At 33.9% G+C, this 12,635-nt stretch overlaps 2 protein-coding genes across 2 annotated transcripts in view; one reads left to right on the top strand and one right to left on the bottom strand.

Annotated features, from left to right (window-relative positions):
- LOC134842192 (four and a half LIM domains protein 2-like) overlaps nucleotides 1-12,542 on the bottom strand; it is a 28,721-nt gene extending 16,179 nt beyond the window's left edge. The window contains exons 1-2 of the mRNA XM_063858413.1: nucleotides 12,232-12,542; nucleotides 3,755-3,944 (exon numbers count right to left, since the gene is read on the bottom strand). Of these exons, the coding sequence (XP_063714483.1) occupies nucleotides 3,755-3,944; nucleotides 12,232-12,264 (223 nt within the window). The 5' untranslated portion in view covers nucleotides 12,265-12,542. The remainder of the gene's footprint in view (nucleotides 1-3,754; nucleotides 3,945-12,231) is intronic.
- The window catches only part of LOC134842191 (uncharacterized), a 52,555-nt gene that overhangs the window by 26,180 nt on the left and 13,740 nt on the right, over nucleotides 1-12,635 (top strand). The window lies entirely within an intron of this gene.

The raw sequence follows: 12,635 nt of genomic DNA, 5'->3' as shown, positions 1-12,635 counted from the left end.
ATTATAATTATGGTCTGTAAAGTTGTTTCTAGTGAATGTTTTGCGTGTTTTTGATGGTATTGTCATGGGTCTGTATGTTTGGTAATCCATATGTGAATATTTAGGGGCAACCGAAGGTTTAACGGTTGATTGTAAGGTTACCTGTGTTTGTGAAGGATTTGTATTTCTTGGTGTTGTTAAATTTGGGCGTATTGGTGAAATACTTTGTTGTGTAGTTGTTGTGTGCACAATTTCTTCATTTATGAAGTGTGATGGTGTCTGGATATCTTGTTGAGTAAGATTCCTAGTTCCATTGAGGTTTTCATTGTGTATAACTGTAGAGTTTAAACTATTATTTTGTGTATCGGGCAAAAATGTATTATAGTTTAATGGTGTTGCATCAATGGTTAATGGTATTACTTTTACATAATCTCTTGTGTAAGATATCGTACTTATTGCTTGACTTGAGATTGATTGTGGGAAGCTTATAAATGCGGGATGAGACCATTCGGGGTCCCAAACATAATCTGATTGTTCTGTGATAGCGGTATCATCGTTCGAGTTTTGGGGTCTAAAATTTTTTCTTGCTTGTGCAATTAAATCAATATTGTGTGTGAAATAATCTATTATGAACCATGCCAAAATTTTTTGTAGATCGTGTTTTGTATGTTGTGAAACGTCGTCTTTCGTGAAATTTTCTTTAATGATGTTTAAATAACTAGAGAGTAGTGTGATTTCATGTCGTACTCTTAAATGTTTAGATGTTTCTGTCGGTGAGACATTTGTTATTGGGATTTCGTTTTCTAATATCGAAATATAACTATATATTATTGCGAAAACTTCATTGGTGAATATGGAGTTTGCTCTTTGTGAGTTATGATATTGGATGCTTTTTATATATTCTGAAAAAACTTTTGAAAATTCTAAATCAAGATCGTCTGTTTGAATTGTATATTTTCTATTATTATGGTTTGGTGAGGTGAATTCTATGGAGTAGATTCCATACTGTTGTGTTATGTTGCATATATCTTTTAAGTAGTGGTCTATGATTTGTCTTTTGATTTTTACATCTGGGAACTCTGTTTTACATGGACTGATTCCGGGTTCAAATAAATTTACGAGTAAATTTTGACAAAATATGTGTTGTCCTCTATCAGTATCTGCATCTACTATAAAAGGAAAGATTTCATCATCATCTGGAGTTTCGTCACCTGGGGTGTGCGTTGAACTCATTTTTCCGTTCGATGACTGTTAATATGTAATTATTAATGTGTCGAATTGGTTGATTCCAATTGTATAGATGTACTGGTTTGTGTTTGTACTGTTTTTTTATTCTTCTTTTTCCTCTTTGTGATGAATTTGAAGTTGTTTCTGAGTCAGAAAAATATAATTGATCGTGAAGTGGGCAATTTTTATCTATTGATTCTTTTAGTTTGTAAAGTTCGTCTAAACTGTTGGTTTCTGATTCTGAAAATGCGTTTCGATTTTTTGAAAATCTTTTTCGTGTTATTTGTCTTTGTTTCGTTATTATTTTTCTTTTTAGTGTTTGTCGTTTTGTTCGAATGTATCCAACTGTTTGTGTATGAGGTGTGATTACAAGGTCGTATTTTTTGTTATCTATTTCACAATTGTGTAAAACGATTGTCTGTTTATTTCCTAGGTTTTTAAATGACATAAGGTTTAGAATGACGGATGCAAAGGGTTGTTAAATGGTTTCTATTTTCTTAAACTGTTAGTTCTTACGATTTTTTGGTTAGCTTAACCTGGGTCTGTTTGTTCAGGGTTGGAGAGAAAAGTATATCGATTCCGAAGAATGATTCTTTACTTTCTCGTGGCTAGTATAAGTTAAGGTGTTAACTTACTTAATCTTACTTAGGGGTAGTGATTGTGTTCAAGGGTTGGAGAATAGTAAATCGATCCACAAGGTTCAGGTATAATTAGAACGCGAGTAGTTCGTTAGATACTATTTTAAACTTACTAAGTCTAAGATTTATCCTGGGTCTGGTAAGAGGGGGGGTCAAGTGAAGGATGAATAACCGAAGTTCTTCACTGTTTATCCTAATTTGAATGATTAGTTTTGTTTAAAAATTTCTATTAGTCTTGGGTCTTTAGAAAGGGTTGGGTAGTGAATCGACGTTTGAGGTCGTTAGACACTAATTAAGTGGGTGGGGGAGAACAAAGTTGTTCTGTTTGATCCAAGGATAAGCCTTGATGATCAAATTTGAAATTTAATTAAGTAGAAAATGATTTAAGATCCAAGGATAAGCCTTGATGATCTGGTTTTAAAATTAAGTGAATTTAAGTTTTAATAAATTTTTAAATGTGTGTAAAGGAAAAATTTAGTGTTTTGATGATATTAGTGGGTTTATGATTGCTGTTATGTTTTAGGTGATGGAGCTGGAACAACAGGATGATTTATGATTACTAACCATTTATTGTCATGCTACTAATTTTTATTTTTTATTTTTCAATAAATATTTTTCAAACATGTTTTGTATATTACTGCAGAGTTTTAGGAAAACGATCTTAGATCTTTTTATCAATCGTTATTGTATATTAATAATTTTGTTTAGCGCCTGAAATGATTTTGAAGATTAACTTCAAGGTTTTATGTTTGCAAATGAAAATCTAAATTCATTGCCAGTAGTATTCTAAATATAAAAGTTTGTTCTGGTTTTTGCCTAACTATCATATAGCTATATGGCAAGTTTCTACTTTGTCGTATGTCGTCTCTGGTTCGAGGTCTTCTTCCAATTCCGGGTAGTTCTGTTATGGTTCGGAATATTGGCTCTGATCTATTGAGTCGTAGAGACATTTCGATTAAATTATTGTCGTATAACATTTTGTAAATGTTTTTGTCTAATTTCTAATCTATTTTGGTTAATTCTAAGCTATTAAGGTCTTGTTCGAGACTTATGGTCGCACCAGATGAGTTAGAACCGAGTTGGTTAACTCATAGAGTAATTTCGGATAGGGTACACCGTCTGCTCGTCACGCTATCTTATTTTCGGCCGGATAGATTCGTGCAACTTCTTAGTCTAATACCGATCCTAATCTTACTCTTATACTATCTAGTCTCAGGTTGTTTAACTAGTCTCTGCTAGGCTCAATAGATCTAGGGTATACTGGTTTATTGCGGCTGCTGAAGTGCTCGGGAGAGTCCAACTAATTTCTAAGTTAAATTCAAATCTCTCTGGTGCTGAAATTACAAGTAACTTCAGCACTTACAAATAAGTGGGTTGTTAGTTAGATGGATCGTGATTGGTTAATATTAAATACTTTACATTGGTAAAACATTTAATTTATCCAATCATAAAATATAGTTTAGATCAGGTTCCACAATGGAACAGAAAAAAAACGGAATTGTTTTTTTTTAAACGAACTTTCGAATTTGAAAGAAAAATGTATGCCTTTGAAGCTCTTTGGATTTCGCGAAACAATATGCTTGGTGTATTTTTGATAAAATGATTAAATTTGAGAAAACTAGATCAACGGGTGCTTTTTAAATTACGCTAGAAAATCTGAACATTAAAGATGATAACGTTTTTCGTGACCTTCTCACTTTTGCTGTTCGATAGTGGAGTTTGCCTTCCTTTTAACAAAGGAAAGGAGTTGAATTTGAAAAGAAGTCAAAAGTCAAACCGCTAAAACCCAAAATTAGCGTGAACAAATTTCAAGACTTTCCTGAAAGAACGAACCATCTTCAGAATGGAGACTTGGTTTGTTTTACAATCGACCATTTGGTTTTTGTTACGTTTGTCTCATTGTTTCTTACCCCCTATAATGGGTTCGTCGCATATGTTGCACGTAAAAGAGGCATTCTGCAGACACGTGGCACACAGCATTCTGCCACTCTCCTGGACTGCAAACTTTTTCCCATCCAGAGACAGTTGGCAGTGGCTACATGTGAAGCACTCCGTGTGGTAGTTGCTGCCCTTGAAGCTCAGAAAGTCGTCAACTATCACCTGAAACAGTTTTTATGCTTAGTGAAACAGTTTTGTAAGAAATTGATGTTGCTGTATTATTACGATAGCGAGCAGCTAGTGTTTTAGTAAGAATATTTTTTTCTAACCTAACTTGGAAATAAAAGAGTTCATTAAAAGTGTTCATTTTTGTGCCTTTTTGCTATAATCACGATCTGTAGCATTGGAAATTTCATAGCATATGTTCTCGTTTTTTTTCGTGGCTAGTGTTTGTGTTTATTTATTAGTGCTTAGTGCGTGAGACTCGTAATTTCTAGGGTTCGAGTCCGAGACGTCAGCGAATTTTTACTAATTCGAGGCGTATTTTTAATTCTGATTGCTCTTTTTAGTATTCTAGAGCTGCGTTTTGTCTGTGTCGAACATGGCAACTTCCAGGCTCCATCACACTTGGTCTAGAGGTATGCAGTTGCCTTTGCATCCCATGGTCTGGGGCTCGAGTCCCGGTCGGATCTTGTTTTTTTTTCAGTGTCTGAAATTGATATTTTCTCCCGGAATATTGGTTAGTCCGGCTAGAGTTTGTCGGCTTAGTTGCCACCTCGCGTTTTTTTTTGAATTTTTGCACTGTAAGTAGTTTTTAAAAAGAGTAGTGAACGTAGTGAAAACTCTTATATAGGTCTTTCTGATTGTTTTTTCTCAGGAAGTCTTAAAATATTGATGCACTTGGATATAATGCTTCTTTTGAGTTCATTTGAAATCCATCCGCTGAAAGTGACGTAAATAGAACTCTCCAAATACGAACGTAGAAATGGCGCAAAAAAACGTGAACAATTTCTAGTTTCGAAAGTGGTCTTTGTTTTTAAGATTTCCCAGCGGAAGAAAAACTTTACCTATTGATCCAGTTTTCTCAAGTTGGGTTCATATTATCAAAAAAGCGCCAATCATAAATTGTTCTAGAAATTCAAAGATCTATTTTTTCTTTGAAATTCGAAAGTTGAGATTTTTTTTCAACCAAGTCAGTGTTTTTTTTTCTGTTTACTTGCGTTCATTACTCTTTTCCAATCTTCGATTGGCTAGGTTTGTAGTCTCGAGTGTCATTCATTAACTCCTGTAGTTTGTAAATTTACTAGACCTGACTGGTTGACTTTCAGTTTTCTTGTTGTACTTTTTCGGATCTATGGGTGTCTAACACCTGTTGTGGGCTTATTGAACTCTCGGAAACTACTAAAAGCTTGTTTAATGCTTGTGGTTGTATTTCTCGTCTATTTTCCAGAATTGAATTTTTCAATTTTCAAACTTAGTTTCTTTTCGACTTAGTTATTGCCATCTCACTTTCTATTTGGTAGTTTGCAATGCTACGCTTTTGTTGTTGTAGTGCTCCCTGAGCTTCGAGTTTTCAGTGACACTACTTTACTTGCTACAAATATGCTACATAATTCTTTGTTGTGGGTACCTAATTTCACTGGCGTACTAAAGGTGTCAAATTAGGACCTGCAAATCGGCGATTTAATTCAATATTTCATGTATTGAATGCTGGTTTATCCAGTAAACGTTGAGTGTGTTGTTCATATTGACGTAATCAGTAAGATCATGTAGTATTTGGGATGCTTTGGGTTCGGTTTGACTCGAATTATCTCAGAAGATTTAGCAGCTTTCGTAATTGTCTTTCGAGACTCAAATTTATTTTAGGATTAATCTGTTTTTCTGACTTTTTATAGGTATCACGTTTTTTTCCCGATTTTCGGAGAATATTTTGTTCGTAGTGTTTTTCATCCGGCTTATTTTCGATTCTCTCGAAAATTTTTGACGGAATTTTTCTTCATCTAAAAGATGTGTGCACTAAGATCCAAACTTAAGAGATATTTCACCTGCGATCATATTTCATAAGATTATAAAAGATATGAAAATTGTCAATTTGGGATAACTTCGTGTAGATAAACTGATTTCATCAAAAATCTATCGAATTTGTTTTGCTCAGTCGAGTTTGAATTATTTTGTTGATAATTTTCACTAATTTCTCAGCAATTCTATTATACATTTAAATGCGGGCTTCACTATCTCGCCATTCTTAAGCTTTTTCAAGGTATTTTTTGCATGTTTAACGCAGGATTTTTTTTTTCACGTTTAAGCTATATCGTATATTGCAATGGTTGTTTTTTTTTCGATTTCCAGTTTGAACTCAGTGTATACTTACCGAGGGTAAAATAAGCAGCCCAATAGTGCGATGCTGTCAGCGTTTCTCCTAGGGAGTTGCAAATTTGGCCTCCGATTTTGAATGCCCAAATTCTTTTAGTGTACGAGATACGACGATTTTTGTGATTTTTTTCAAACATTTTCAGAAAACTCAATTTAAAAAATAATTTACAAAACTTGAAATGCCCAACCCTGTAGTGGAGTGCTGTCAGAATTTTCTCAAGGGTCGCGAATCTTGCCTTCAAATATGACTCTCAGATCCTTGTAATTTTCGAGATATGGCTTGGCTTATGATTTCTTTTTATTTTTCAGAAAAGTTAGATTTTGAAAAATTCAAAAGAATTGAAATCCCCAATTTTTTAGTTGGTTACTGTGAGGGTACTCTCAGGAGTTCCAAATCGCAAATCTTGCGTCCAAATGCGACTGATTAAAGGTCCTTAGTTTCCGAGATGTGACGTTTGTTATGTTTTTTTTTCTAATTATTCAAAGAACTTAGATATTAAAAAAGTTGCCAAATTTGAAGTTCCAATCTCTATAGTGAGGTTTTGTCAGTGTACTTCCAACAGTTGCATTTTTTTCCCCAAATATGACTGCTCAAATCATTTTAGTTTTCGAGATATGACGTTTTTTGTGATAATCCAAAAAATTTTCTGAAAATTAAAAATGGAATTCCCAAACCTTTATTTGGGGACTCTCAGAGTACTCTCAGGGATTGCGAATTTCGCCTCCAAATATGACTGCTCACATATTTGTAGTTTTCCATAATTGACGTTTTTTGTGATTTTTCTAAAAGTTTTCAGAAAACCTAAATTTAAAATTTTGTTTCAAAATTTGAATTTCCTAACCCTGTAGTTGGGGGCTGTCAGAGTGCTCGCAGAGGGTGCGAATCTATTCTCCAAATATGACTGCTCAAATCATTGTAGTTTTCCCCATATGGTGTCTTTTGGTTTTTCAAAAAAAAATTGTAGAAAACTTAAGTTTGAAGTTTCTCAAATTTGAAAATTCCCAACGCTATAGTTGGGTACTGTAAGATTACTCACAGGAGATGAAAATCTTGCGTCAAAATGCGACTGGTTAATTGCTTTAAGTTTTCGAGATGTGACATTTCTTATTTAATTTTATAAAACATTTCAAAACATTTACATATAAAAAACTTCACTATTTTTTTTCAAATTTTGAATTAAATTTTTCAAATTTTGAATTAAAAAAGCTTGAATAAAACAACTTTACAAAATTTGAAAATGCCGACCCTGTAATTGGGTGCTGTCAGGGTACACTCAATGGATGCGGATCTTATATCCAATATATGCGGTTTTATATGAGTTGTTAAAAGTTTGAAGCACCGGGGGGTGCGTTACACGCTAGTAATGTTTAATTACGGCGGAAAAATGTGAGAAAGGCCCAGCTTACTTATAAGTTCACCTCTAACGGTATTTATTCCATTTCGCTATTGACCCATCCCTGGTTTGGCAACTCTTATGCTCGGTAATTTCGTTAAGTACAGCTCTAGAGTTTTGCAAAGAGAGGCTAGATTTGACCTGGATTTAACATTAATGTTCCTGAGGTCGGACGCTGCTTTTTTTCTGGATAGTAATCTGACGATAGCAACGGGGTAAATGCTGATGGTTTGGGAGTGGACGTTGATTTTTGGGTTGCACGCTGATGATAGGCCATAGTTAGGGCACTTACCTGGATAAGAATTATAGAAATGAAGCGTTGAGTGTTTAGAATGTCATGTAGACGGTATCTGGATTCATCTTGCAGGGTTATGCTCAGGGTTGGCAAAATGTAAGTTAAAAACAAAAATAACAAACTAACTGTTATTTATCGAAAAAAAACATGTTATTTTTGTTAAATTGTTAATTAAATTAACATATCAACAAGAGTTGAGTTTCTTGAACAGAAACGCCAACTTTCCGGCTTTCTCAGCGCCGAGTTGAGCACGAAGCTTCCCATACGTCAGGTGAGATTTTTCGCTCTGTAGTTTGTCAAGTGAAACTGCAATTGGTTTGAAATTTTTTTTTCATCCGTTCGGGATTCGCTACAATCGTTTCGGAACAAGCATGCAGTATAGCTGCGTTGTGTTTTTCTAAGAATTACTCTTATTTCTAAGAAATAGCTAACATCACTGTTAGAAATTATAAATAACACTGTAAGTTAAATTCAATGTTAAATAACAATGTTAAATAACATGCCAACCCTGGTTATGCTTTGTTGGTGGACCAATGATAAACTTGTTCAAGCCGATAATTTAACTTTCATCTGGCTTGATTTTTCAAAATAGTTGCCTTGCTTAAAACTGAAAAATCGAAGTTATCAAAAGCTCCTTTGAGAAATAAATGATCAAAGCTGTTTTCTTGAAAAGTCAGCTCGAGAAGCTGTAATGTACTGCTGATATCGGAAAAAAATCTTTTTTGATTTGTAATACCTGTTTTGATTACACATGCGAGATCAGAAAATAATTGAAAGAAAATAATGTTTAATATATATTTTTTTTTGGAAATTTTCACCTCTTTTTGCAAATCTACCGATTTTCGAAAGGCTGTATACATAAAAAGATCTTTTACACACTTGTGTACCTGCACTCCCCTCGTATCTTTTTTCTCTGTATCTTTGTCTACAGCCTTCGAAAAAGTTGGTTGAATATTTGACCAATTATTTTGGTTTTTCTTTCGTTCTATCGGTTCAATTGATTAGAAGAGATTTGAAAAGCTCTCCTTTTTAAGCGGCTACGCCCAAACTGTTTTTAATTGAAAAATTATGGTCTTCAGATTAAGATAATTGTATTTTGAATCTTTTTGACGTTTCGCGAAACCCAACCTCCTGGACCTAAGGTCGTGAAAAATCGATTTTTTGATTTTCTGAGCGTTTTTTAATCCAAAAAACCCTCCATATCTGAGGTTTTGGGTCAAAAGAACGGGCTTTGGTAAGCTCTTTTGGGTACGCGACTACGCTCAGTTTGTTTTATACAAAAAGTTATTTTTGACTTCTGGTTTTTTCTCGAAAATTACACTGCCAAACCTGTGGTTTTGGGTTCAATCGAAATAATAACTTGGGTGAATCTCTTCTGCATAAGCGGCTCAGCCCAAAATTTTTTAAGCAAAAAGCTATGATTCTCGGAAATGTCAACTTTCTGATTTGTTGACCGTTTTTTGCACTTCTGGTTAACTATCCTGCCAAATCTGATATCAAAGATTTAATAGACACAACATGTTGTTTGAAGCTTACCTTCATATTTTGTTACGCCCAATTTCTCTAAAAAAATGTATTTAAATAAATTTAAGCTTTGAAATCGTTTTTGTTGAAGTTTTTTACTTCACTCGAAAATTACCGTGCCAATTCTCAGGTTAAATGTTCGATCGAGAAACCCGACTTTGGAAATTTTCTCTACTTTACCGGCCAAGACCTGTTTTTAGCAGAAAAAATACGGATTTCGAAAATTCAAGTTTTGAACGACCATTTTTTAAGAAACTTTTTGAAGGTTCTTTAAAACTATCCAATCAAATCTGAGATGAGTTCAATCGGAAGAAGCGGTTGCGCAAATTTTTCATGCAGAATTGGCTACTCCTTTATTTTTTGAGACATTAAGAGATATGTTATTTCTTTGGAAAAATTCAAATCTCAAACATTTTCTTTCTCTCTTATTTTTCTTGTTTTATTTACAGCTAATTTTTGCCTTTTTCTCGCTTGTGTTTGCGATTCACAGCTTCGCCTCTGTGTAACGGTTAATTGTTTTTTTTTAACAAAAAATCGTTGGTAAGCCACAGAACCTTTTTCCCACGCATAATCTGTTACCACAATTAAATATAGGACGGGGTAAGTGATATATTATTTGGAGACGTTCCAGTCGTGCTTGATTCGACGATTAGAGTGTGAAGAAAATTATTCTAATTTTTTTTTGTTATGAGCGAGTCTATTATAAATTTGACGATGAAATGATAATTTCTTATTGTACAGTCTAAATTTTTTATAATAGTTTATTTAATCAAGCTCGTATAGAGCAGTATTGGAACCATCAGTTAGCGCCATCTCGGCGCTAACAAGACTTCAAGAAATTGCGTTGAAAATTTTCCCTTTTTTGTTCTTCGAAGGTAATTCAGATTTTCCTGTCGTAGTTGCACAGGAATAGATTACTTTTGTTCCTAGTTGTTTTTGGCATATGAGGCAATTTGAGTTTCTCAACCATATTTTTGTCTTTTTCAATTCAATTATTTTCGGAAATATGCAATTTTTGTGTATATTTATATTTGGTTTGACTTTTGCTGTATAGCATTGGCAGTATCTTAGCATATGTAGTGCTTTAGTGGTGGCTAGTTTTAGTTCTTTTTAAGGGCCGGTGCGGCTAGTTTTAGTGGTATCTAGTTTAAGTTCTTTTTAAGGGCCCGCCGATGCGAGGACGTGCGAGTCAAAATCTGGTCGTAGGTTTCAATCCGCCTCAACAAAAATTTCAATTTTCGAGGACTATTTTGGGCGCATTCACATTTGCTTAAGTTGTAAATCGCTTGTTGTTGAATTGTCATGTCTGGACCCCGAATTCCGGCTGGACTTTGTTTTTGTTCCGACCATTGAAAAGGGGGAGGAACTTTGTATTCGGGTGTGTTTTAGTTTTTTCTTTTTATTTTTCACGTTAAATCAAATACCACAAATAATCATCGGACTGGTTTGAGTGATATATCTTTTTAAAGCCTTTTCACTTGTGATTCGAACCACTGTTGTCGAGAAAAACTGGTTCGAAGTTTTTGATTTTTCGCCCTAATTCGAGCGAATATTGCAAGCGAGCAGGCTTACAACAGCTAAATTATGCCTGATTTCAGACCTTAGAACTTAAATTTAAGCAAGTAAAACTAGTTTCTTAGCTTCATCTTGGGAACCAAAAACTTCAAAAAAATACAAAAATTTACTGCAAAAAATTTAATTTCTTTTTACTTTTTAGTTTTTCTAGTCATTTTTCTACAAATTTTTTGTCCAATTTGCTTCTATTACTATGACTGTCTCTAATATGCCCTGCCTAAACTATATTTTTACATCAGATTTTTTTATCCCACCCAGCAGAAAAAATTACACTAATTTGGAATAAATTTTTCTAAGCCGTAGTTTTCTAAAGACTATGGTCGGGACATTCTCTGCTACTTGCACAGTAACCGGCTATCCTTGTTTTTAAATAGCGTTTTTGAAATTTATTTTATTTTGCTGCAAAACTTGAATTGTCGGACTATTGTCTCTGCTTATTTTTTGTCGGCTTAGTTTCGAAAGCATGAATTTTGTTTAATTGAACAATTTGCACAGTAATTGAAATTCGCCCTTTATTTTGTAAATTCACCATCTCTGATTTTCTGTATTGCCTGGTCATTCCTGTATTCGAACATCAGTCGAGACCAAGGTAAAAAGGTTTTTAAATCAAACTCCGTTTCGCCTCTGTGTGATTAAAAAACCCAAAAAATTTCGACTGACAAATAATGATTTTATATTCGATTCTTTTTCAGTATATGGTATTTGAGTTTTGCTGAGTTTCTTATTGTCAGAAATAATTTTCAAAACCTTTTCAAATATGTGAAAAGCTTCGCACCGCTGTTAATTTGGGGAAAAAGGGCTTAAAACGCGTTTTCAGTAGCCTGTGTCGGAAACGGTGGCCAGTCAATAAGCAGAATGAGTCCAGGAGCAGAGAAACAGTAAAATATTACCCTTTATATGCTAATCGGTAAATTATGTATAAGAATTGTCAATATTATCAAAGAAACGAAGATTTTTTGCATATTTGTGTAATTTAATCAAGATTTTTTTCTAATTCATTCTAAAAACTTGATGAAATTTTTCAATTCATGCATTACTTATGCATTTTCTTGGTATTATTGAAGATGTTCTAATAATTGTTTTATCAAATAGCCCGTTAAGTCAATAAAAGTTGTTTTTTTTTCTTTTTTTCTTGCTATTGGACCCATTTTGCTCTTAGACCATTCCGCTTATTGCTCTGCCGCCGTCGGATACTTTTCAGCAAAATTGCGTTTTTAAGTGCGAACTCCTCTTCGCGCTTTGATATTTAGAGATGATTGGCCAAAAATGGATATCCTTGAATACCATTGGGAAGAGTTCATTGATGGATTGGTCCTTATTTTTCACACATGAAATCAAAATAGCTTACCTTGAAGCATTTGTCGCAACGTTCTTCGGGCATAATTGTTAATAAAGCGTACAATATTAGAGATAAAAAATTCGGACTGTTTGACTATAAAATTAAACCTTGTTTTGTTTCTGTGCGCTGTTTTGGAGATGTAAGGAGTTTGTTTGTACTTCTCAATTTTTGGCTGAGCTTTCCTGGATAGCCATAATTGGCGTTAGTTTTTGGATCCTAGTAACACAATTTTCTAACTAAAAACAATCAGTTTTAATCATAGATACGAGAAAAACGAACGTGTTTAATTCAACTTATTTCATTTCAATGTTTTCTCCAGTGTAAGTGTACTGTATTGATGCCAAATTTTTTCTGCATTGTAAGTGTACTGAATTGATGCCATGGTAATCAGAGTTTAGTTTGGTGTGTATAGC

This window comes from Symsagittifera roscoffensis, chromosome 3 (genome assembly GCF_963678635.1).
Source record: "Symsagittifera roscoffensis chromosome 3, txSymRosc1.1, whole genome shotgun sequence".
Lineage (NCBI taxonomy): Eukaryota > Metazoa > Xenacoelomorpha > Acoela > Convolutidae > Symsagittifera > Symsagittifera roscoffensis.
Note: the sequence above shows the minus strand (reverse complement) of the source record. Positions and strands in the feature narration are given on the sequence as shown.